The sequence below is a fragment of the Oenanthe melanoleuca genome, chromosome 1 (genome assembly GCF_029582105.1).
Source record: "Oenanthe melanoleuca isolate GR-GAL-2019-014 chromosome 1, OMel1.0, whole genome shotgun sequence".
Classification (NCBI taxonomy): Eukaryota; Metazoa; Chordata; class Aves; order Passeriformes; family Muscicapidae; genus Oenanthe; species Oenanthe melanoleuca.
The window spans coordinates 104,940,064-104,965,333 of record NC_079333.1 but is presented as its reverse complement, the minus strand read 5'-3'; the positions used below and the strand labels follow the sequence as shown (position 1 = coordinate 104,965,333).

The 25,270-nt window shown below is 41.7% G+C and overlaps 1 protein-coding gene across 4 annotated transcripts in view; it reads left to right on the top strand.

Annotated features, from left to right (window-relative positions):
* Positions 1–2,079: 2,079 nt before the first annotated feature.
* The window catches only part of CASK (calcium/calmodulin dependent serine protein kinase), a 186,807-nt gene continuing 163,616 nt past the window's right edge, over positions 2,080–25,270 (top strand). For all 4 annotated transcript variants that reach the window (XM_056482692.1, XM_056482688.1, XM_056482682.1 and 1 more), the window contains exon 1: positions 2,080–2,720. In XM_056482692.1, coding sequence (XP_056338667.1) covers positions 2,662–2,720 — 59 coding nt within the window. In that variant the 5' untranslated portion in view covers positions 2,080–2,661. The remainder of the gene's footprint in view (positions 2,721–25,270) is intronic.

Here is a 25,270-nt window from a genome sequence, read left to right as displayed (position 1 = left end):
TGAAACAGAGTTACAGCACAGTTCTCAATTGTTCCAGTAACTGCTGATGCTGGCTCACTATGCAACATTTTATGATCCAGATCTACACACAAATCCTGTTTCAGACAGGTTCTTCCCATATAACTCGAACAGGAGACAGCACCTGGGTTCACTCTCCCCCTGTACTGATCATGGACAACTGACAGGTTTGATGGATCCACCTTGCTTCTTGTGAGCCTAGTGAGTGCTATGGCTGCTCTAATAATATTTTTGCTAAAGGATGGAAAAAATTAAATAAATAAAAAGGAAGCTCAGTCCATCTGATAAAAAAGCAGCCACAACCCTCCTCCCTGGAAGGCAGCAAGACCCCTCAGGTAGGCCAGGTGCGTACTGGCATTCCCTGGATGCCAGGGAATGGAGCAGCTCTCTGCAGCAAAAGCCCAGTTTTGTTCGGTGTCTTCCAAGAAACTTCCTCCCCAGGACCACAACTAACCCTGAACCTGCCCCTCAGGATCTTGTCCTTTAGCAGACAGCCTATTTATGTGCTGCCTATTCCCAAAACCAACCCAAGTGTCATCTGAAGTTCTGAAAGGGTTTGCTCTATTACAATATTTTGGCACATGCATTATGCCTGGTAAACTTTTATTCAGTTTAAGCTGTCACACTTGGGCAATGTGGCCTGGAGTGACACCAAGCACTTGGCATCCAGAGGAAGGCAACACCTCCATCAGGTGATGCTGCTGGAGCAGCCAAAGCCCAGGAAGATATCTCCCATCAGTAACTTTCTTCCCTGTGCACTTTTTTATTGTTTTTAATGTTAACTTCTCACGATGGCTTTGCAGTCAATCTCAGCTCAAAGCATAAGTGAACACTCATATTCTAAAAATTCTTACTGAGTGACCTGTGTGGGACTCAGCTTTGTGGGCCTGCAAAAGAAAAAAAATGGGTGCCCACGTTTAGCTGTGTGAAATTTAGAGAACACTTCAAATATATCAGCTTTTTGTTCGCAGTCCAAAGAGCAGATGGTGATTTAAATATTTTTAAAGGTTTGTATGGGATGGAGCACAGACCCACGGGAATGTCTCTCACCCTAAGACAGCACTATAAAGTGATGTAATTATTAGATATAACTAACTAATTAATTATTCTCACTGGTTTTCTTGACTTTTTTCCTTTTAAATTTGTCTGGAGACAGGAACAAGGTAAGGTATTGTCAATTCAATGTTTTAAGCCATTTCATTAGATAATTCTGCTCTGACGGGTTTTTTCTCTGGCTGGGGAACAATTCGTAATTTATGTCTGTAATTAATTTTAGGAAGTCGCATGTGTGCTAAAGTACCTTGACAAAAATAAATACTTGGTGTAAACTGCAAGAGCTCCTGACTAATTCCTCGCAGAGAGCTTTGCTTTCTCCAACAAACCAGCCAAGTTTTCAACAGCTTGGAAAAGCACACACATGCAACACGTTAAAAACCGTGGAACAATGACTCAGGTAAGCATTGGGGTGTTTTAAAATGCACCCGATGTCTCGCACGTTGTTTCTACCGCAGCCGTGAGTTTGTTACTCGCACAGCTGGAGGAAGGCGCACTCCCAAAAGGTGAATTCACTGTTCTAGGGAGAAAGAGCGGCTTTCCCAGCGACAAAGCTCGTGCTGCAGAAAATACTTACATCCTACTGGAATGCACGGAATGAAAAGTAAAGCACTGGACAAAGCCGCACAAGCCCGGCTCGCACAGAGGTTCTTTATTGCCACAGCCCGGTGCGTGCGTGCGCGCCGGGAGCCCCTGGTCCGTGCGATGGGAGCGATGGGGCGATAGCGGCGATAGTCGCGATAAGGGCCTCAGCCGCGACAGGAGCGAGCGGCACCCGCGCCCCGACCCCCTCCCCGCGCCATGACGTCACACCCCCTCCCCGCGCCATGACGTCACCGCGCCCCGCGCCTGCGCGAGCCCCCACCCGACCCCTCCCCTCGCACCTCCCCGGACCCCTCGGGCGGGCGGTTGGGGGGGCGTGGCCCCGAGGGGCGTGGCCCCCCGCGCGCGTGCGCGCGCGCCCCCGGCGGCGCCCGCCCCCGTGACGGGTTTTGCGTGACGGCGGCGGCACCGGGAGCGCGCGCGCGCCCGCCCGTTCGCCCGCCCTTCGGTACCGCGAGCGCCTATCGCGGCGCCTGTCGCGACCGCCGCCTCGCCGCCGCCTCCTCCTTCGGGCCGGGAGCGGAATCGGCGCCCGCGCCTGGACTCCCCCCGCCCTTCCCCCCTCCCACTATTATCCTCCCTCCCGGCGCTCCCGCCCGCCCGGGAACGCGCGCCCCGCTCCCGCCCGGCGAGGGAGAGCCCCGGCGCTGCCGCCCGCCCCGATCCCCTCCATGGCTCCCGCGCCGCCCCGCTGAGCCGGAGCCGCCCGCCGGGAGCCGCGGCTGAGCGCGGCAGGAGGGGGCGGGAGCGGGGCGGGAGGCGGGGGCGCGGGGGGTGCGACACGCGCGGGGAGCGGCGGCGGCCGCGGCAGGAGCGGAGGAGGAGCGGCAGGAGCGGGGAGTCCCGGCGCGGCCGCGGCAGCCCCGCGCGGGCGGGCGGCGCTGGGAGCGGCCGGGATTTACCGTGGTGGCGGTGGGCGCTGAGCGGCGGGGGAGCCGGGCGTCCCCGGGGCCGCCGCCTCTCGGGCTGAGCCCCCCCGCCCGGACCATGGCCGACGACGACGTGCTGTTCGAGGACGTGTACGAGCTCTGCGAGGTGATCGGCAAGTGAGTGCGGCGGGGAGCGGGCAGGGCAGGGCAGGGCTGGGCGGGGGGAGCGCTGCCCCGCGCCCCCCGCCCGCACCGGGCGCGGGGATGCTCCGCCCGGGACCCACCTGAGCCGCCGCCGCGGGGCCGTGCCGGGGCCGGGGCCGGGTCCCCCCGCGGCCGGTGCCCGTTGTCCTCGTCACGCGGGAGGCGGAAGGGGGAGAAGTGACCCCATGTTTCCTCAGCCACCATGATTAACCACCTCGCCATCGCTCAGCCTGGCTGCAGCAAGCGGCAACCACTTCCCACCCCTTTTCTTCTCCTCCCCCCGATATCCCATTCCTGGCACACCCATCGAGGATTGCCTCTTGGGGAAGGGGAAGGGAAGATAGCTCTCCGTAGATCCACCTATTCCCTGGGTGTCTGCATGTCTGTGCGCCAGGTGTTGGGTTTTCCTCTTCTTTGCTGCAGAATAACCGGCTTGGTAGTGGCGCTCGGGTAGTGCTCGGTTCTGGTCCACATCCATCACTCTCGTTCGTGTGGAAATGGAGATGTACAAGGCAGGAGGAGTGCTTGGCCTTTTGAGTCTTATTATGCAACTGCTGTTAAACCGATGCTCGAGGCTTGTGTGAAACCTGGGAGTTGAGGCAGTGGCTGGCGTTCCCCAGCTGCTGTTTCGGGTTACCGCTGTTGGATGAAAATGACAATTCGAGTCGCCAAGAAAAGGCAGAGACTCCCCCAAATCAGATGCTGATAAAGAATTAAACCTGAACTCCATTCTCTCCTGCCCCCGTATTTCTGTGACTGCTCAGTTTTGAAATCCTTTCTTTATTTCTTCATCGCCTTTCATGTATTTTTCTGTAGTTGTGTCTGTGTTGCAAAAAGGACACGAAAGATACAGTGATACTGAGACTGCCTAATTTTCTGTGTGTCTGATTCCGAAGCTGAGATTGCTCTGCAAGCCACAGTTCAGTGTGCTTGGAGTTTTTCTTCGTGACAATGGATTTTATGAGAATAATTGTCCGTGTTTTGATTATAAACAAAGAATGTTTCCTGCATGTATTCTCTTGCCCGCTCTCCACCCCTATGCTTTTCAGTGTGTATGGAGTGCTGTCTGCTTTCAAAGCTGGGGCTAAAAATATTCTAGAATTAATCTTTTCTCCGGATTATACTGAAATGCTGGTCTTGGACATAGCAGGTGGCTTTGTTGTCAGCAGAAGTTTCAGCACTCAGTTGTGTCGTTTCACAAGACACTACCACCTTGCTCCTAACGCAACTTTTAAAAATATTAAGCTCCAAGGGCCTTGTTTGCCATCATAAATGGTATATGATTGCTTTAACTTGATGCTGGTGAGGAGCTCCTCTAGGAGCAAAACTCTTGTTCTAAAGGTGTTTTGAATACAGTTTTTGGCACACTCCTTTCACAAGTGGTTTTGTGCTAACCAGTGCAGTTCACACTCGGTTTTATTCCTGCCCGATTGCCATTAGGAGGGAGGTGCAGTGCTTATGCATGACCGCACACCCTTTGGAGGATGGATGATTCACAGGGGGCCAGATGTTTGCACATCTCCACTGACTTTTTGTTCTGTGCCTGGAGAATTTGGAAGGGAGAGCTCAAAACCCGTGGATTTTAGGTGTTAGCCGCAGAAGTTCCACACGAGATTTAGGTAGTACAGAGGGTGTTGTGATGTAACTAGATCTAACAGATAAATATTGAATCACAGTAGCACGATGATGCCAAGAGCACTGTAGCAAAAACAGGGTGTATCACTGAAAATAGCAGCAGTGGTGTGTGAAGGGCTGATAGCTGGTTGTGATTACTCAGGCTTTTCCACACAGATGTCAAGTCAGTCCTCTAAAAACCCAAACATCTAAAATAAATACACAACTTTCATGTACAATTTATGATTGGTATTCCTGTTTCTTTGCAATGCTACACAGGTAAATTCCAGGGGACCAGAGGTGCAGCATTTTTGTGTAGCTTACAGATTCTGGGTACCACCTTGCCTGTCCATAAGAAACTTGAGGAAAGCTGCTGTAAATCTGCTTTGAATTGCTGCTTAATCATCTGACCAAACATCTTTCAGTGAAACATACACTCGATGTCTGCATGTTCCTGGGATTTGTTATTGATTGATACAGTGATTTAGTTCTTGCAAATAGCACCTCTGGCTCTGATTTGCATTTCGGACACATGAAATACTAAAATGTGTGATTTATGTTTCCTAAATAGGTGGTTACCACTGTCACTTATGGTAGTAAAAGGTATTTTTGTAAAGGGTGTGGGAAAGAGGTCTTTGCCTGTAAAATGTCTGAATGTTCAGTCAAAAGTTCCCATACAATTTATTAGAGAAATCAGGAGATACTTTCTTGGCTGACAGTAGACAGTCCTATTTGTTGAGGCATAGTCTGATCTTTAGGATAAGCTTTAAACACTTCTAAACACAATAAACTGATAAGACTGAGTTTGAGTAAATGCAGCAATAATGGCTTTTGGTGAGGAACAATTAGAGGGCAATAGTATGAATGAATTAATGGGAATGACTATGATATACTGTTTATTATGTGACATTTAGTGTGTTTAAGTTCTGCAAGCATGCATTTTTCATTTTTAAGAGGTGTGGGTGGAAAGAAAGGCCAGGAGGGATAGAGAGAAATTCTAGTTCATGTTTTCATTAGAAAAGAATGTTAGGGAAAATCTTACATTGCATATATTTCCAGTATACCTTTCCATTGCTGAAAGCTATATGAAAATACAAGTTGGAATAACAATTCAATTTTCATTGAACTTTTTAAATTGGCATTTATGACACTAACATGTATTTATATATATTAGTCATGTATTTTTACTTAATCAGACATGTTATGTTTGAGGTTATTGTCTCTTCAGTTTGGCTGGCACAAATGTTCTTCAGCAAGAAATAAATTGGTGATTTCTTTATTAGCCTTCACAAATGTGTTAACATATCTCAGGATAAGTGATAGTGATGAAGAATACAGGTATGCCATTTTTTTTCCAAACTTGCTTCCAGGTGGCTTTGAAGAGATTCTCCCTGTGTGTTGGCTGAAAAGTACACAGTCTAAAATCTTTAAGGCTATTCCTGTGTGATCAGACCATGTGTGTGATGGCAGCTGATACATAGTAATGCTAAGTGTACTTTTTTATTTTTTATTGGAATTTTCATTCAAAATGCTTTGAGTAGTTTATAAAACGTAGTAGGTGTAAAATTGAAACATCTTGGCTACTCATCTGAGGTGCAGATTGTTCTGAGTTTATCACAGGAGCTCCATACACGTAGCAAGAGTTTTCTTTATGCCAAAGAGAGAATGCCTGTCTTTAGTAGGTGGTGAATCTAGAAGAGTGAGGCAAGGTTTTTGTTCTGCAAGGACTTTATTTTAAATTATCTGGTTTTATGTTTCTGTACCTCTTAAGATCCATATCAGTTTATGTTAGCATTAGAGGAGAACCATAAAGATTGTCTGACTTTGCTAACAGCAAGACTGGAGGTTGCTTAAAGTTTCTCAAATGTTTAGGTTGTAAATACAATGAGATAAAGATGATAGACATTTATTTGTGTTTAAAAGGGCTTTGGTCACAATTGAAGTCATTAATCCTGGGATGCATTAAGAAGAGTGTGGCTGGCAGGTGGAGGGAGGTGATGCTGCCCCTCTGCTCAGCCCTGTGAGGATCACCTGGGCTGCTGTTTCCAGTTCTGGGCTCCTCAGGACAGGAGGGACATGGAGCTCCTGGGGTGGGTCCAGTGGAGGTGACAAAGATGATGGAGGGACTGGAGCATCTCAGTGAGGAAAGGCTGAGGGAGCTGGGGCTGCTCAGCCTCGAGAAGAGAGGGCTGAGAGGGGCCTCATCCCTGTCTGTCAGTGTCTGCAGGGAGGGGCAGAGCACGGACCAGGCTCTGCTCCCTGGGCCCAGCAGTGGGACAGGAGGAACGGGCAGGAACTGATGGCCAGGAACTTCCACCTGAACATGGGGAAGAATTTCTTTCTTGTACAGTGACTGAGCACTGGAACTGATTGTCCAGAGAGGGTGAGGAATCTCCCTCACTGGAGATATTCTAGATCCATCTGGACACAATCCTGTGCCATGTGCTGTGGGATGGCCCTGCTCGAGCAGGGAGGTTGGACCAGATAAGCCACTGATGTTCTTCCAGCCTGACCCATTCTGTGATACTAACAGTCACTTAAACTTTTTGTACAGTTTTGTACAAATTTTATTCTTCCTTTGTGGGCCATATGTACCATCACTGTGTGTGTAGTAGTGCAGTTGTTGACATTTCCAGTACCAAAGTATAACATGATGTTTGGTGCTAATGCTGTCAGAGCTTTCAGGACGTTCTCTGCAAACTTGGTTAAGGCTAATCCTCTTCTGCACTGCACACATGAGGATTTTAGTTTGTTTTCATCCCTCTTTTCTCTGTGATGGGATGAATCTCTCTCTTGGGCACTTCCATCTAGTAAAGAGTAGTTAAAAGGCAAAAGCCAGCAGGCATTGCTCCCTTCTCTCTTCTCCTTCCAGGCTGCCAACACTGCTGAACACCACAGATGTGAGCTCAGGATGCAAAGTCATGGGACAGGGTTTGTTTGGTTTGGTTGTTCTTTTTTCATTAAAATTTGAAGGTTTCTAGTCCACTGAAGTCAGGCAAGGTGGTGGTTGCAATTTCATCCTAAGCTCTTACCTGGAGTTGGAGGTGCTTTAAATCTCTTAGTCTGGGAGTGTTCAGGAAAAGGACGACAGAGCCCGTGGATTCCTTGTCCAAGAAATACTTAAAACTTTTAATAATTGTAATTATTGTGGTAACAAGACTGTGTAGAGGTGTTTTCATGGTTTCAGTGGTATTGTTTTTCATTATTGCCTCAATTTTCACTCATAGGAATTAGAATGCTGTTGACTCTGAAACATATTTTTACTCTAGTACACTGCTGAGATTTTGCATTTCCTTTAAAACCAATGCAAATAACTGATAGGTGTAATTAATGATAAATCAAATGAAAATGTGAAACAACTGTAGTATGTACTCACTGTTTGTAAAGGGGGGAGGGGGAAGGGAAGGGAACTTCCTTGGGATATGGCAGCTGATTTGTCTAGTTTAGCTTTTGAGTTTTTTAGTGCTGTTTGAAACTCTCTGCTAATAAAACATTCTTGGCTGTTGTCTCTTTACAATATGTAAGAGTAACAGATCATAATAAATATTTGATTTAAGTATGAGGTCATAATGTGCAATGCTTCAGGAAATAGTGGTTGAACAGTGTAGTGTGTAATTGCTAGAGAATATCCTTAGCTGAGTTATTCTTATATGGATTTTGGCTGTAGTAGTGACCCGTTTCTACTTAAGAGGCTCTGCCTACTTAAGAGAAGCTGCTGAACACAGAATAGAATGAATAAATCTGGTTGCAGAGTATATTTCAATCTAGTGTTGTCTTGATAACCAGCAGCACTCTTGTGTACATCCTTCTTGAGAAAGAATTCCTTCATGGAAAGGGTTGCTAAGCATTGGAATGAGCTGCCCAGAGGGGTGGAGGAGTCACCATCCCTGGAGCTGTCCATGAGATGACTGGATGTGGCACTCAGTGCCATCCATGGTTGAGTTGACAGGGTGGTGATCTGTCAGAGGTTGGAGTCAATGATCTCGGGGGTCTTGTCCAACATAAATGATTCTGTGATTCTTTGATGTTAGCAAGACAGCTACAGTGATTGGGAAGTTGAGGCTTTCTTAAGAGGGGAGTTTGGAGGAAGTTGATCTGGGAAAACACAAGCTGAGGAAGATTGTTCAAGGGCTTTGCAATATGTTTATGTGAGAGAAGGAAGCCTCAAAAATGAGCAAATCTGAGCAGACTAGTCCTGTGTAATTTCATCTCAAAAGTTTGAAGATTTAGACCAATTCATTACTGAGATTCTGGATCAGATGTCTGTGGGATGAAAAAGGTGACCTTGACCTGAAGATTTGCTAAGTTAGGAGTTTGATCTTTTCATTAAAATAGTATGAAGCTTTGTTGCCTTCAGAAAAACGGGGGCCAGTCTTCAGGACCCAAGTGATTCCTGATTCAATCTTTTGAATTTCAATTCAAACATAATACTGAAGATAAAATGCTTTAGGATAGAGAAATATTGGGGAAAGAAGAGAGACACATTTTATGTCAACAGCCACTCACCTACTTAGCCCTCTGTGTGATACTCTGTGCTTTTTTATAATCTTTTATACAGATGTCACTACTGTGAACGGTAATCAAGCATTATTAACCTCAATATGATGTTTCTAAAGATCACTTCTCAGAAACTTGTAGTCATATTAAGTGTGTCATCTAAAGAATGATGACTCCAGAAATGAGTGGTTGTTATAAGTAAGTATTTCGTGCTGAATTGTGGAGTTGATAAAAATACCTCTCATGAATGAAGGGAGTGCTTTTTTTTTTTTTTTTAATATGCAGCGTGACTATCAGCATGGCCAGAACTATCATCCCTACCTGTTAAAAAAATCAGACTTACCTCTTAGAATAGTGTAGTAATCAGCTATTCCCACCAAAAGAGCCCCAAGAAATTTAGTTTTCTTTGCCTCCATCAGAGAAGTGTATAAGAGGATACCTTGGTAAGGCATCTAAAGCATGGGAAGAGAGTGCCTTGAGTTCAGCATAGCTGTAAAGTGAACTGTGTTTTGTGTGCCAGGTTAGTACTTTCTCTTCATAAACTGCTGCATTCAGAATGGGTTCCAGTGTTCCTTGGGAAGTGTCTGGTGGTGCAAGGAATGCTGCCCTTGTTGGAAGCAGCAGCACAGAGCAAAACTCTGGCATTTCAGCTACCTTTGTATTACTGGATGTATTACTGGGTATTTAAGCTCCCTTTTACCAGCATCTTTTTCTGAAGGTGAAAACAGTGAAATAGGGTTCAAGTAATTTTTGGAGCTTGACCATAAAAGACTTTTACATTGTAATAAGGGTTTATTTTTTCACTTCTGTTTGTACGAGAAGCAAAGTCTTTACAGAGATACCACTAAAAAGCTTTTACAAGATAAATTTAGGACTAAAAGGACTGAGGACTATTGCCTAATGTATTCTCACAGGACAGAAATGAATGTCCCTTGGTTAACAAGTGCCTTGCTCTTTTACTGTCATCCTTTTTTTTCTAGAATAGGATAAGAAGGGGTAGCCAGAAAGTTAGTCCATACCTTTTGTCTTTTGTTGCAGTGTTCAAGCTGCAGTGAGGCTGTGCTTTCCTTCCAGGCTTAGGATTTGTCAGCATTCTTGTGTTGTGAATATTTTCCCAACTTCTGTATTGACTTAACTTTTTCAGGAGTCAGTAGTTAGAACATGTCTTCAGCACCTGAAAACATTTCTAGTTGTTGCATAGTTCTTGCAAACTTACAAAGATCATTGTCTATTTAAGAAATTCTGAATATTTGCCTTCCACCAGGGATTCTAAGAAGCATTTGGTTGAATAGATTTTTACTTGTCTCCTTCACCTGTTTCTTTGGTTACCCAGTTGGAGGTCAGTACTTGCAGCTACTCTGATTTCATTTTTAACTAACAAATCCTTTTTCTTTTTGATTATGTAGACATAAGTAGTTATTCCTAGCATTTAATATTGAGTAAATTTCCTGGGATATGTGAACTAAGAAAGCTGTACAAAACTTCCCTGTTAACAAATTTTTTAGAAGTAAAAGCTGGGGTGTAACTCCTCTACAGGCATTTACAGTGGTTCAAAATGTATTCTGTTCAGTTGTTTGGAAGCACTTTAAGGTAAGTTGCAAAACTAGTTTTATCTTATCAAAGTGTCAGTTCTGCTGCAGCTGAGATTAAGAAACCCTTAGAATTTCAAAGTGTGCCTTTCCTAGGGAGCACATTATTCTTGGGTAACTCGTGACTTCATATAAATTCAGTTACCAGGATTGGAAGATAGTTGACTTGTGGAAATTTTTGATCCAAAGATCTCTAGGAGGAAGGAAGGAAGGAAGTCTTAACTGTAGAGAGGTTCTCAGGTGCAGTGCTCTTTAAGATATTTAGAACTTCATGAAATCTTTTTCTAGGTATCTTGTTATATGGGTCTGTGAAGTAGACAGAACACCAGCAAAGAAAGAAAAAGGAAAAAAAATACTAAAGAACTTCTCCTAAAGAAGTTCAGCTTGTCCTGACCATTTTAGAACTTAGGCATGTTCATTTTTCTTTTTTTTTCCCCAGTTTAATTTTGGGGGAGGGTGTATGAGTGAAACTTTGGCTGTGTCCTGATGTTCCAGCTTAGAGAAGCCAGCCAAAGGAGTGTGTTAGTGCTTTACTTCCACCCTGCTCCAGGGAAATCCTGATAATCCAAATGGAGTTGTCAACTGGCCACTTTCTCCTGGTTTATTTGGCTCCAGATGTTGTTCCTGATACTGAGCAGAAGGGAACAGTTCTGAACCGTGGGAAAGCACTCATTTACACACAATTAGAGGGATCAATACACCTGTAAATGGAAGGGATAGTGAAGAAGCAAGTGAGGTAATCTTATCTCCCTCCTTCAAACCACTCCTCTACCCCCCCCTCCTTCTGGTTAGGAGATGATAGGGAAGGTGGGGGTGAGAGCAGTCTGTGAAGATGACAAACAATTTAGGTAATTATATATTAAGTGATAGGATCTTTCTACATCAGTAGTGATCCAAACTAATTTTTCCTAGGAAAGAGCTTTGTGGAGCTCGTTATGTTTGCCAGGGTTGCACTTGAGTGCAGCAGCAGCAGATAGGTTGAGTTTGGATGGTTTAGAGAAGAGACCTGCCTGCTCAGCACTGGTCTGGCTGCCTGCAGAGCAGGAACCAGGGTGGGAATTGAGGTGAAATCTGACATTTGTGATCCTGCAGCCTCTGTAAGTATATCATGAGTGGTGAAGGAGAGCTGGGACGAGTTGTAGCTGTGCTGGGGGCTGTGTAAGCGTGGCAGTAGCAGCCTGTCTGCTCTTTGTGCCCTGTGTGAGGAGTGTGTGAGAGCATCTTGGCCACAGCAGCTGAATTAAGTCTGCTGCTGTGGCAGAAGGTGTTGCTCTCTTTATGTTCTTCCATGCCCTGGGTGAGCCACCCTTCCCCTGTGCCAAGTTCTGTATTCACCTGCTCTGTATGAGCCAGGTGCACAAAAATACTTGTTGGGTGCTTATTCTGCTGTTTTCACTGGTTTTCCAGACCTACAGTGCAGCCAGGGCTTGCTCAAGGTAGAAGACTCAGTGATGGAGAGAGATAAAGTGTGCAGGCACCTCTCTTCTCCTCTTCTCTCTTTCTCTCCTTTCTCTCCTCTCTCTCCTCTTCTCTCTCTTCTTCTCTCTCTTCTTCTCTCTTTTCTTCTCTCTCCTCTTCTCTCTCTTCTTCTCTCTTCTCTTCTCTCTCTTCTTCTCTCTCTTCTTCTCTCTCTTCTTCTCTCTTCTCTTCTCTTCTCTTCTCTTTCTCTTTCTTCTCTCTCTTCTCTTCTTTCTCTTCTCTCTCTTCTCTTTCTCTTCTTCTCTTCTCTCTCTTCTCTCTCTCTCTTCTCTCTCTTCTCTTCTCTTCTCACCTTTGATAACAGTGAGTTACTAAGGCCATATCATAAAATGTTAGGTTTTTTGTTTTTTGGGGTTTTTTTAAGCATGTTTGGCTTTTTTGTATAATCAGGAAAATACCTTCCAAACCCTATTCTGTAATAATACAGACAATGGTAAGGAAAGGGCAAGAAAAAAGGGGAACAGATTATTTTTTTTTGAGGGGAAAGGAAGTGTTCCAAATTAACATGCAATTATTAACATGCGCACTCAAAAAAAACCGGTTTTTTAATGGTTTAAATTTGTTTTTCCTTCTTCCTATACACATAGACATTCCCTGTAATTAAAACCAAGCACTAACTTTACACAGGACCTCACTTCATTCAGGATTTTAATTGGTGACACAGCCAATTAAAATTAGGAAGGTAACTAAGTCTGGGGCTTTTACTTGTTGAATATTTGAATTAACTCTTTGAAGTGTATTAGCTTCTGACATGGTTAGATGCATGGTCAAGTGTGCATGTGCCTTATTGGGTCCTCCAGGACTTAAAACGTTCACAGTTAAGTGTACTCTGAACAGCAAGCATGCTTGATGTTTGTGAGGATTCTAATCTTTACAGAAACCAAATCTGTTATTTCTGGTTCTGGTGTGACTGTGTGCAAAAGCTCTCATAGCATATTCAGGAATGTTCAAGGCATTAAAAACCAAAGTTTTCCTGAGCCACCTATTTTCAGATTTTGTTTTGCTTTAAACTTAAATGTGAAATATATTGTATTGATCATGACCTTGTTTCAGTTAAAATATCTGCCTTTCTGTCTGTTTTCTTAGGGTTTGTTTGGGTTTTTGTTTAGGGTCTTTTTAGGAAAAGTTCTGTGGTAGTGCATCTAGATCAAGTTTAGATTGAAAAGTACCAACTTCCATTGACAGAAAACACTGTTTTCCTTTCTACAGCCCCCAAACTAGATGTAACCTATTTCTTAGTGTGTTTCTGCAAGTATCTTAATTTCAGACCTTCAGCACTACAGACATGAAAGGAACAAAAGGGGCTTTCAAAACTGAAGGTCAGACAGAACTGTTTTCTCAGTTAGAACTATTAGATTAAGATTATTTTTCTTACTTTTTCTCTTCTGGAAGAAGCAGTTATCTGTTGGCCGAGTTTCTCGGATGTTCAGCCCTTAAGGTTCAATTATCTTTAAAAGCACAAAGTAAACAAGGTGCTTAAAATATCAGAAGTTCTTTCCCTAATCTTAGATCTCAAGTGTGTCAATTTTTTTTTTATCAGCTGCAGGCACTTGTAAAGTATTCAAAACTTCATTGCTGCCATTGAGATAGACTTAGAGGATACTTTCTCAACTCCTGCAGATGAATCTTCTTATTTGGATTCTTAGTTTGAAGTTTTCAGAAGTTCGAGTTGTCTGTTTGCTGTGTTGAGAAGAGATGTTTTCAAATAGCTGGCTGACTGTAGAGTTGTTTGTGTTGTGTGTTTGAAATACTTAAAATTTGCTCAGAATAGGGGCTGGGAATGGAATTTTTTTTGCTTTGTGAAGGTGGTCATCATGGATGCTTTGTCTCCCTTCTTAGTGGATCTGCTGACTTTCAAGTGATTCCATAAAACATCAGCTGGGAGTGTTAAGAATACCTTTGTTTCCCATATTTTCTAGCCTGGTGAGTGCTTTTCAAAGGCTCTGTATGTTAGGGAAGGGTTTTAATCTGGGTGTTCTGATTTTGGGAGGATTTCTGCAAGCACTGATGAGTGACAGCTGCCCCTGCACTGGCATGGACTGACAAATTCTGAGAACATGTCCCAGGTTGCAGGGAGGCAAAATCCACAGCAAAACTGTTGGTTTGGGTATTCCCCATGCTGGTGAGTTACAGTGTCTCTTGAGATGGTGCTTTTCAATATCCAGGAGCCTTTAGGTGTTGTGTTAAACAGCAAACTCAAGTATAATCTGAAATTATTCTCAGGGATGCAGTTAAGAAGAAAGGTGAGGTCACACTGTGAAACTTCTCTGATTCTTTCCCTGAATGTTTGTTGTATTTCAGAATGGGACTTAGTTTCTCATATTGCTAATGTATTTTTAAAAAATTTAAAGTGTTCCAGAAAATGAATGTGAGAAATTGTCTTCTCAAAACCCAGGCTATATCCAGCTTCTCAATATTTGTGTAAAAATAATACCTTCCTGAAATGTGGTTTCAGATGTATAGCTGGAATATTCAGAAATCAGTGGTAACTTGTGAGAATATTGATGCTTGTTAGAACTTGAACGTGTATTTTGCTGGAAGCTGCTTTAAAATTCTTTTTCTCATGTGTGCTAAAAATTGATCTGTGAAGTTTTTGCATTTAAAAATAGAGCCTTACACTAGTTTGTAGCTGTTCTTACTGATAGGTTTCCTTCTTTTAGTCACTGTTTGAAAAAGGAAAAAAAGAAGAAAAACCAATTTGAAATGTTTACTGTTTGGACAAAGCTGTAAGAACTACTCAGAACTTTCCTTTTCATTTAACTTTTCCTCTTGCACTCAGATGCTAGCTTGAGACTTTGCTGCCATCTCTAGTTTCTTGATGAAATTTCTTGAGCTGCTATTTGGTCCTGCATTTTCATCTGTATTCAGAAAAAGACAAATTTTGGCTGAATTTCACGACTGCTGTTAGAAGAATTTGTTTTGTAAAGCTTGTATAGTGAAGAAAATAGCTGTCTCCTGTGGGTATTTTTCCCTGAGAATATATTAGGGAGTTTTTTCTAAGGAGAAATATCCTATATTCTTAAAGACGAATCTCTTTATTTCATCTTCAGCTACAGCTGTAGTTAATAAGCAAACTTCCTGCATTTTTTGCTCTCATTTTGAGTGTTAAAATTTTTAAGTCATGTTCCTGCTACTTTATTTACTGTGATAAGGACAGTATCTTCTGGTGGTTGGCTACTGAATATAGAACAGTTTTGGGTTTTGCTGCTTTCTTTAGTACCAGCATTTTACTTCCAGTTTGTGTATCAATACACCTGAATGGTTTTTAAATGTTTCTTTAGCAGTTTTCATTCTTTCAGCAATTCTTTTGTAATGTGACACTCCTCAGTAGCTGTGCCAAAGCTTCATTTTGGATTTTTTTTTTCCCTGCTTTGACTGGCATTTCTATTCCTATCAACTAACAACTTTTCCTAACACTTGTACACGTTGTTTCACACTGTGTGTTCTGGATTAGGCTGATACCTCTTTTAGTTTTCTTCACTCACTGGGGTCCCAGCAGACTGTAGGGTGGCTGTCAGTCAGAATTTTGCTCCCATGGAAACTGGCTTGCTGCAAAATCAGACTGCAGTTCCAGTTCTGAAACCTGAGCTAAGAAAAGGTTTCTCCTCAGAGTTATGAGAACCTCTGAAAAAGTGTCATCATTATAATTTTATCTTTGAATCTGCAGCCAGCTGAGGCTGTAGTGTTGAGACCTGTGTTTATTTTCTGTAGAGGGAGTGGTACAGGGTAACCCGTTCTGTTACTGTCTCCTGATGACATTCAGGTATTTAATGTGACTTTTTTGTTTATTTGTTGGGTTGGGTTGGGTTTTTTCTCCCATAATGGCTGTAAAACCCATAGAGGAAAGTGCTTTTCTTTTCCCAGATTGACTTTTCCTCTGCAGCATGGAAAAAGCAAAGTTGTGTGGCTTCACTGCTTCTAGAGCTCTAGGAAAAGGTGGTTCTGTGCAGCTGAAATGTGTTCCTGTGAGCATGTGTTGAAGAAGGAATTTTATCTGATCTCTTCTCACCAGGGGGAAATAGGATCTTGGTCAACTTGCCTTAGCAACCATGCTTCCCTGGCCAATCAGTTTCTGGGAAAATAAGGATTTTTCAGCAGCAACACTTATAAAACAAGTGTTTTATGCATAATAAGTACAAACCTGCTCCATTCTTTCCTGTATATTCTAACTTTCAGAAAGAGGTTTTTGTATTTTTCACGTTTTCTACTTAATCTGGTCTGTGATTTTGCAGGGAGTGGGGGGTGGTCCTCAAAAAATGATTTAAAAATGCAACTTTTTTTTTTCCTTGCTACTTTTTTTAGGCTGATGCTGCCTTACAGGATAACTCCTGAATTCTCAGGAAAAACTTACATGCCTACTGCTCCAGTTTAACCAGAAATACAGATCTCTAAGAGAAAGGAGAAAGTTGTATCTCCAAAGTCTGAAGCATGCCTTGTACAGGAGTTCATGTTTTGTGGAAAATGTTACACCAGTAAACTCATTTGTGTGATCCTGCCCTTTTAGTATGTCTGAGATAATATCAACACTGTAAGTTGGATTGGGTTTTTTTAAATAATTAAAAAATTTATCCACATGTAAATGGGCTGGTAAAATGCTTCATTTTTTTTTTGCCCATTCTTCTTCAATTCTAGCAAACATAAATATGATCTTCTATTAGCTTAAATGGTCTTTGGAAATGTGTTGTTTATAAAGCTTCAGAAAATATGCTGTTGTTTAATGATGTGCAAAAATCTTTTAATCAGCATTCCTTTGAGCAGCTCAAAGGCACAGAGGTGTGCTAAGTCTAAAATCACATTTCACTAAGTGCTAGTTAAGTATTTCACTTGCTTAGAGCTAAGACCCTGCAAAACATGCAAAACCCCTGGGTTTTTTTTGTCTGCTTTAATGGATGGGAGCTGAGTTGTTAGAATCAGAATAACAGAAATAAGCCAGAAATAATCAGGAGCAATCCTGGCACACTTAGTATGTGCAGTAGGAGTGAGACAGTGGACAGTGGATCTGATGGAAAGTATCCTCTCTTTTTGTGATTGTTGTTTTGTACCCCAAGCAGGGTCAGATGTTTTCACAGTCCTCCCTAGTCCTGTTTCTCAGTAGAGCACGTTTTATATCACTCCTCTTTTTTTAACAGGTAGGTTGGGAAGGGCTATTAGAGAGCTAGTAATCAACAAGGTAAATATGATAGTATGGTTTAGTGTCCTAAATCCTCAATGTTCTTGTGAGTGTTTGGTGCTATCCAGAGTGAAAAAAGGATTATGTTCAGCTTCTCAGTATTATGTTGAAAGTGAGTTGCTAATTAAAATTGATTAGCATATGCTCTTTTACCAGTTAAAATGGTTCCTTGATTTAAGGACATGAGAAAATGTGTCTAGTAGTAAAAATTCTAACTATAGTCAGATAGTTCTCATAAAAACAGTTTATTTAAATTGTAGTCCATGTTAGTTTATGTAAACAGTGATATGATAATGTTTATGCAGTGTTCTGAAAACAGCTTTCCATAGGCAATTCTGTAAAATGGGAATTTTCTCCTTGTGGGGAAGTTGACAGCAAATAGTAGAAAATATTCACAATATTAATATCATGGCTCAACTTTATCTTTATCTTGTCCAGAAAGGAGTTTCTGTTCATTTTCAAAAGCTTTTTATGTAGTAAAATGTATATAATGAAGTTCTAAAAAAACCTGAAAAAATCTTATCAAGCAGTGTTCCTTGAGAGGTGTTCCCCTCCCTTTTTGTCATTTTGTTCATGTTCTTACTCTTTTGGGAGGCTAATCTAGACTGACCAAAAAAAAAAAAAATCAAGATTAAAAGTGTCTTTCCCCCCTCACCCCTTTCATAAGTTTTCCACTTTGGTCATTCTCTTCAGGGATTTTGGCCAGTCTTCCAACTACAGTGCAATTACTCTTTAATCTTCACCTGGGTAGGAATTGGGAGTGGAAGCCATGAAAATAGTTAAACCAGGGAAAGCAGAGATTATAATTTTTTTTTCTTCCCCAGACAAATATTTTCTGCTTCTCAGTGGACTGATTACATGTGGTTGTCATGTGCTGGTAAACATTTAGTGGAAGGGGCCTTTCAGTGATGCTGCCTTAATGGTACTTGGAATCTAGTTTGTCACAGAGGGGTATCACATAGTTAACACAATTATCTATTCCTGGAGTGTCACATGTAGAAGAAGTCTTATATTTGTAGAGAACCAAACTAGCACCTTTCCTGAATGATAAAAAAAAAAAGAAAAAAAAATAGAGGAGGATCAGGAGGTTATTAGCTGTTTTGAATATACATATTTTTTTTAAAGTTCTTTTAGTTTGGCATGGTATTTCTCCGTCTTGTATTTGAAGTCACATTTGGACTAAACCCTTGACAATAAAGCAATTGTTTTAAAGCTTTGTTTGGACAGATACCTGCAGAAAGGACAAGGCTGTAAAGATGGAATTTTCTAGCCATATGAAGGGAGTCCTTTCTCCTTAAGAGATGAAATGAGCAAACAGTTGGAAATAATTGTAAGTGTGGCTCAACCCAAGTGGTGCTACCCCAGACATAGAGTTGAACTGTAAACTATCTAAAATGATTTCTAGACACCTTATAGCACTCTTTTCATTGATTGTTTTCATTCTGGTTCTGGGCATATTATGTGGTTTTGGCTGTAGCAGTTGGTGTTGAGTAAGATTTCCATAATAAATTGGGAAGTGGGAATCACCCTCTTGGTATTTGGAGAGAACAGATCCAAGGTTTACAGGACATTGTATTTATTCTGTATTCCAAGTCTGCTCCCAGGGGGAAAGGAAAAGCAAGATCTGAATCTCAAGAGATGTTCAGTATTGCTTTAGGCTTTTCAGTTGAACTTTACCCTAACAATGGGGAAGGGGGCTTTGATTATTCAGTCTGTACTCTGTATTTGCATTGAGAATCAGGAATAGGATGTCCATTAGTAGGGGTAGTTAAGGTGGCAGCTCTTGTGTGTTCAGCTGCTTCTCACTTGAATGTGGAGAGAAAAAGCAGATAATTGTGACCATCATTCTTTCTGGTTCCTTTTAACATGTCACTGGGTTTCCAGGTAGGAGTAAATCAGACTTGTTTTTTTGCAAGGTAGGATAGAATTGAAATAAATGCTTGAACAAACTGATTAAAGAGATTAAAGAAAATCTTGCTTAGCTGCTGCAAGTCCTTATTTTAATTAGTACATTAAATTCTGAAATATGGCCTAAGCTTACCCAGGGGAGTTTTATAATAAGCTGATAACTGTCTCTGGGGGCAAAAATGGGTTTGTTCATTTGCTTATTTTTAAAGCACATGTATAGCATCATATATTGAGGAAAAATACCTGAATTTCATACAAGCTGCTTGGCTGTAAATCCTTCCTTTCAGCATTCAACCTTACTCCAGCTGGGAAGGTTCATGTGGTTCAGCCTTAAAACTTTTTTCTACTTGTTGTAGCTGTACTGAAGCTGCATCTCCCCCAAAGGCTGTGTCAGATTTATCATCTCCTGCCATGTCTATAGAAGTCCTTCACCAGCAGTCACTGCATATTTCAGTTGTCTTTTGCCAGTTTCTCATTGCCAAAACTGAGCCTGCACCCAAAATTGCAAATTGAATCTGCACCCAGTTTGAAGGAGGTAAATTTACTGTAGCATCTGCAAGCCTCTTTGTTGAAGAGACATGATGATCAGCTTAAGGCATCAGCTGGATGTTGTGTTTTGTGAGAATTTGTTTTAATTCCATTTCTGAGACTTATCCCCCTTGACTTGTCTTGAGGTCTCAGCAATGATTGAACACTGTCAGATAACTTACATCAGAAAAAGTAATCTATATTCAGAGAAAACTACCTGCTGAAATATTTTCATGCTGCTCTGTCCAGGCTAAAGATGTCATTTTTGCTTTTTTTGGACCTATCACTTATACTGAGCTGCCAAGTTTTATCTTAATTAGTATTTTGCCATTGCTTTAAGATGAATAAAACAATTATGTTTTTCCAAATAGCCCCAGTGCAGATGTTTTTGGAATATATTCACATCTCTTATGGGTTATTACACATAAAAGCAAATTAAAAGTTTGAGCTTTAATATTATGACAAGCTAAAGGAATACTTGTCTGTGGTTTAATGGCATTGAGTTAGTCATTGGGCTTTTTGTCCTGATAGGAGTAAATTGGCAGTTTCTAGGGATGAAGTTCTACATTAAAAGAAAAACAACTTAATATTTCTAAAATGTCATTTCCTTCTTTTCCCTCCTCAGAATTAGCTTTAGTCATATAACGTGCCTGCTGAAGTCATTGGTGAGTTCCAGCCACTGCTTTTGTCAAAGAAGAATTTACATATGTGTATTAAAAGGAATCAATTCAGGGCTGTGTTTAGACCAAAGGTTTTGCCCAAATTGTATTGAAAAGAGTTGATAGTTACATTCTGGAGCAGCAGATGTGGAGCTCTGCAATCCTGCTGTCCTAGCTGGGTGGTTGTGTACCCAAAACCACACAATTCTACAGGTAGTGGGGAATTCAGGTTGTATTCTTGCCTGCGAAGGAAGCTGCAGTGTACAGATTGGAGCTTGTAATGCTGTTTATTCCTCTTGTTCCATGGTGCTGTGGGGAAGAGCACTTCAGTCCATTAAAGGGTGATGTGCTCCTGCTGTTTGTGTACAGTTCATCTCATGAATGCTGGGTTTTGATTTGGTGTTCTGTGGTTTGGGATATTTATTTTTTTCTTTGAAGAGTCAGTGTGGTTTATTAATTTTTCCAGGTGAGCTGTCTTTTGTGCAATAATAGAAAACACTGTTTTATAAAAGGACGTAAGGTATATCATAACAAAAGTAGTAGAGGTAAAAATTGAAAAATGTTATTTAGGGTCAAAAAGAGAGCTTTAACAAATCCAGAAAAATGGTAGGAAATGGAAAAAGGAGAATAGGTGCCAGTATTTAAAGAAAACTAACGTAGAATTCTGTGAAATTTATTATAGTTACATTTTAGATTCAACATACAAAACTACTGTAAGGAGGATAAACATGAAGAAATGAAGGCTGTAGAAAAGCAGAAGCAAAAATGTTCTAGAGCATACCTAGTATATGTGTATATAGTGTAAAAACCCGTTGATTTTCTCATTAAAAATTGCTGTGTTATAATGTTTTATGGAAAAGGTACAAAAAGCAGTCATTGGTATAGACAATGCATTGGAAAAATAATTCTAAATGTTCCTGCAGCAGCTTTTAAATATGTGGCTGATTCATTGTTTATGTGTGTTTGTGAGTGAAGGAGTTTAGGGTGTCTGTAACAATATCTGTGAAAAATCTCTTGTTTAAGAACTAAAACCTAGTTTAAAAAACAAGTGTGACTTCTCAGTGCCTTTTCTCTTTTTTTCTGTTATTCCTGAAGGGGAGGGAGCAGGAATCATTGAAATCCCAGCCAAGTGGATTTTTGGAAGCTTGTTCTTTAATTGGTGCATGGTCCAGCCTGCTTCTGCTGATGCTGCAGGATGAGAAAGGAGGGGAGCAGAAGCTGGAATAGGAAACTGCTGAGAGAAAGATTCCTACTGAGGGTGACTGTGGGAGGAAGAGAGATAGGAAAAAAAGATGAGTAAAGTAGATTTATAGGAAGGAATAAGGAACAGAGTTGGAAAAGTGAAACTGAACAACCAGGGGAGATCTTATGATTGCCAGCCTGCAAGGATAGACAAAGTGGTTTGAGGGAGCAGCAAGCAGAGATTTATTTACTGGTTAGGAACAGGAGATTTGTAAAGGTAAGAGGGAGAACATCCCAGATGAGCTAAAGGTGGAAAAGACACAGCTGATGCTGGAGAATGGGGAATAGGAATGGAAGCAAGATGAGACTCCTGAAAGACAGGGTTAGGATCAGTGAGGTGAGAGTCAAACACAAGAGAGACCATTTTAGCAAATCAGAGTGTGCAGAAGGGTGCAAAGTCTGGTTCATGACTAGGGATAGAATGTTTGACATGCTATTGCCATCAAGTCTTCAGTATTCAGTGGCTTTTAAGTTGAATTTTTTTAATTGCAGTGATTTATTTCTTTATTTGTGTGCCATTTAGCCAGAAGAGCAAAGAGAGTAGAAGTTCTTAATATGTTAAAATAAGATATGAACAAAAATGTTGACTTCAGAAAACTGTACTGAGCTGAATCATGGGGTAATTGTATGTGGTAATACTTCATTGTTGTCAGCCATCTCAAGTTATATTTTCCCTGTTTCTTAATCCTTATATTTTAACTGATTAAATTACTCCTGCCAAATCTTCATTCTTGCTCTTTCCTTGTCTCCAGTGCTTGTGGCACAGCAGCCTTCATTTTAAATGAGCTAGGTTAATTTAAATGTTTCAAAAATTCTGTGTTGCTAATGTAGCTCATTCAGACTAGAGCAGGTTAGGGAGCAATTGCAGGAATCCCAAGGTGAGGGATGGAATTGTGTTCATCTCCAATAGAGGAAAAATCACTTGGTTATGGCTCTGTTTGACAGCTCTCTGCCACCTTGGATTAGCTGATGCTGTGCACATGCACTGTGCTGCAGCTGTCTTGTGAATACATAGAAATTCTCAATTTGTCATTTGGGCCTTGTTTTTTTTAATACAAACTTGCTAACATTATATGAAAACATTGGCACAACCGACCTTGAAGACTTTCACTGGACAAAATTTGTCAACTCATGCTCAGTTGACAGACTTATTTTTAGACAGTGTAAAAAATATAGAAGAATTTTGTACCTCTTGACAGACTTTTCTTAAAATCTTGCTGTCAGAGCAGACATTTCATTAGTTTGTTTTGTTCACTTGGGTTTTGGTGGTTGGGGGGTTTTTCTTGGTGTTTTGAGTTGGGGTTTTGTGTGATGGTTTATTGTTTGTTTTTTTTTTTTTTTAGTCTCCTAAAGTCAAATGATCATTGTATTCTCTATTAACATCAAAATTCTGAGTCCTTTGGATTTCATCTATCTACCTACTGGTACTATTTCAGTCTTTCTTCTGAAAGAATAAATTTCTCCACTTTTTGAAATTCTTAGTATTTTGTTCTTCATTAACATTTCCATATGACACATGTAAGTCATTGGTTTAAAAAAAAATATCCTGCAAACTTAAAAATTATCCAGAACTACTTGGTAAGTGTGACTTTTAAAATTAGCAAGTGTGACACTTTCTTCATTTCCTGTGATGTGCAGTGTGAGTACTGTAACCAGACTGGCTTTTTAAATCTGGTGTCTGGACTTGAATGAGTTGCACAGGAATCAGCATAGGGCTGTTAAGGTGGCAGTGATTTCCTGTTTCCTCTCCTCACAGTGTTCCTGAGCAAGGATGGGATTGTGCAAGGTCACCCACAGACAGAATTCACCTTCAGCTGCTTTTGGCATCTTACAGAGAAAGAGAGTTGATTAGACCTTCTTGGAAGGATGTTGCCATGTAAAAATACATAAAAACATAAATCGAAAATTACCTTTTGAAGGGCTGCTTTTCTGTAAAAGAACTTTCTGTGTAGACATAATAAAAAACAGCCTTGCTCACTTGGAATTTTTGTATAGTGGCTTACCAGAAATCAGGCATTGTAATTTTACATTTCCTTCTTAGAAATATGCAAGATACTGTGATGCCATTCAGCTTTCCGTGTCTCTATAGAATTGTGAGATGCTCTTATCTGTCACTGGAAAAGAAGATTCCAGTGTATAGATGTAGTTGGAAGATGGAGTTTTGTGTCAATCAGACAGTTATTTATATTCAGTCAACAATAGAAAATGATGCTCTGTCCCTCCTCCCTGTGGATTTTTTCTGTCTTTTATGCTGCTGGAAAGAAGCAGGTCATTGTCACCTCTGCCTCAGACTAATAAGGCTGGAAATGCTTAATATATTGAACAGTATGAATGCAGTACAAACTCCTTTGGTGCTGGCCTATTTCAGTGTCTGAAGATTTATGGGTGACAAAAAGAAGAATATCCCTTTAAGCCTGTGTTGATGTTGCAGTTTTCTCTCCTCTATAGTGACCCATCATTCCAGAGGCAGTAGAGTGAATACATCAGATTTGTGTTGCATTGTTCCTTGGGCAAAACAAACAAAAAAAGCTTGAGGACTCAGATAAGTGAATGAAGTTTTGGAAATGAATGAGTTATGCCATGTATGATCACTGTGTGTGTGCTGTTGGACCAAAGCAAAGAGCTTGGCTGTGTCTTCCTGCTAACCTCTTAGCTACTGAAAATTAGTGCCAGCTAGTTCTTCATACTTCCATTTCTGTACTCTACACAAGTTCATTTTCCTCAGCTTGCCCTCGTGGAACAAATGTTTGAAATTTAATCAGATGTTTGATTTGTCAGTTGTTTTCAAGGATCTTTGGTCCCTGCTCACAGCTGGCACATCTTTTTGTTTTTTCCTGTGAGAGAAGAAATCATGGTAGATGAAGAGAAAGCAAAGGATGTTGTGTCTCTAGACTTCAGAAGGGCCTTTGAAAATGTGTCCCTTAAGAGAAATAAAGGAATAAAGAGAAATAAAGGTCTGGTTGAGCGCACAGTGAGGAGGATTGAAGAGGGGGCTTATCAGTGGCACACAGGTGGAGGCCAGAAACCATCATTGTACACTGGGGTCGGTGCTGGGTCCAGTCCCCTTCAACGTGCTCATTAATGGTGTGGGTGATTGGACAGTCTGCACCCTCAGCAGCTTTGAGGTGACACCAAACTGGGAGGAGTGGCTGGTACCCAGAGGGTCCTGGTGCCACCCAGAGTCCCTGGAGCCATGGGCTGGCAGAGCCTCCTGCAGTTCCACAGGGATGAGTGTGGGGAGGAGCAGCCCCAGGGGTGTCTGCAGCACAAGGTGAGCAAAAAAGGGACAGTGGCATCCTGGGCTGCCTTGGGAATGTCACCAGGAGGCTGAGGGAGCTGAGGGCACAGACTGAAACACAAGGCTGACTGGAGGTGAGGAAACATGGGGGTTTTACTGTGAGGATGACTGGGCAGTCACAGACTGCTCTCAGGGCTTGCTGGTCTCCATCCCTGGAGATGATCCAAAGCAGATGGTTCTTGGCAGCTCACTGTGGGTGGCCCTGCTGGATCCAGAGCGGGGGACCAGGTGACCTCCAGAGTTTCCCTCCAACCTCAGCCATCTCTTATTCTGTGTATATGATTTAGAGAAACATTGCTCACGGTTTTTATAAGCTCTGGGACAAGTTTCTCAGCAGGAGGCTGAAGTATGGAGTTTTTAATTGGATGCAACCAAGGGTTGCACGTGGCAGCTGCTTTTGATGTTTCTGAGGTGGAATGGCCTTTGATACTTTATTTCATATCTCTCAGTTAATAAAATCAGTGGGAATGGGATGCACAATTCTACATGCTCAGATTTGCTGAGATCAGAAATATGTTGAAAATCTGGCTGTAATATAC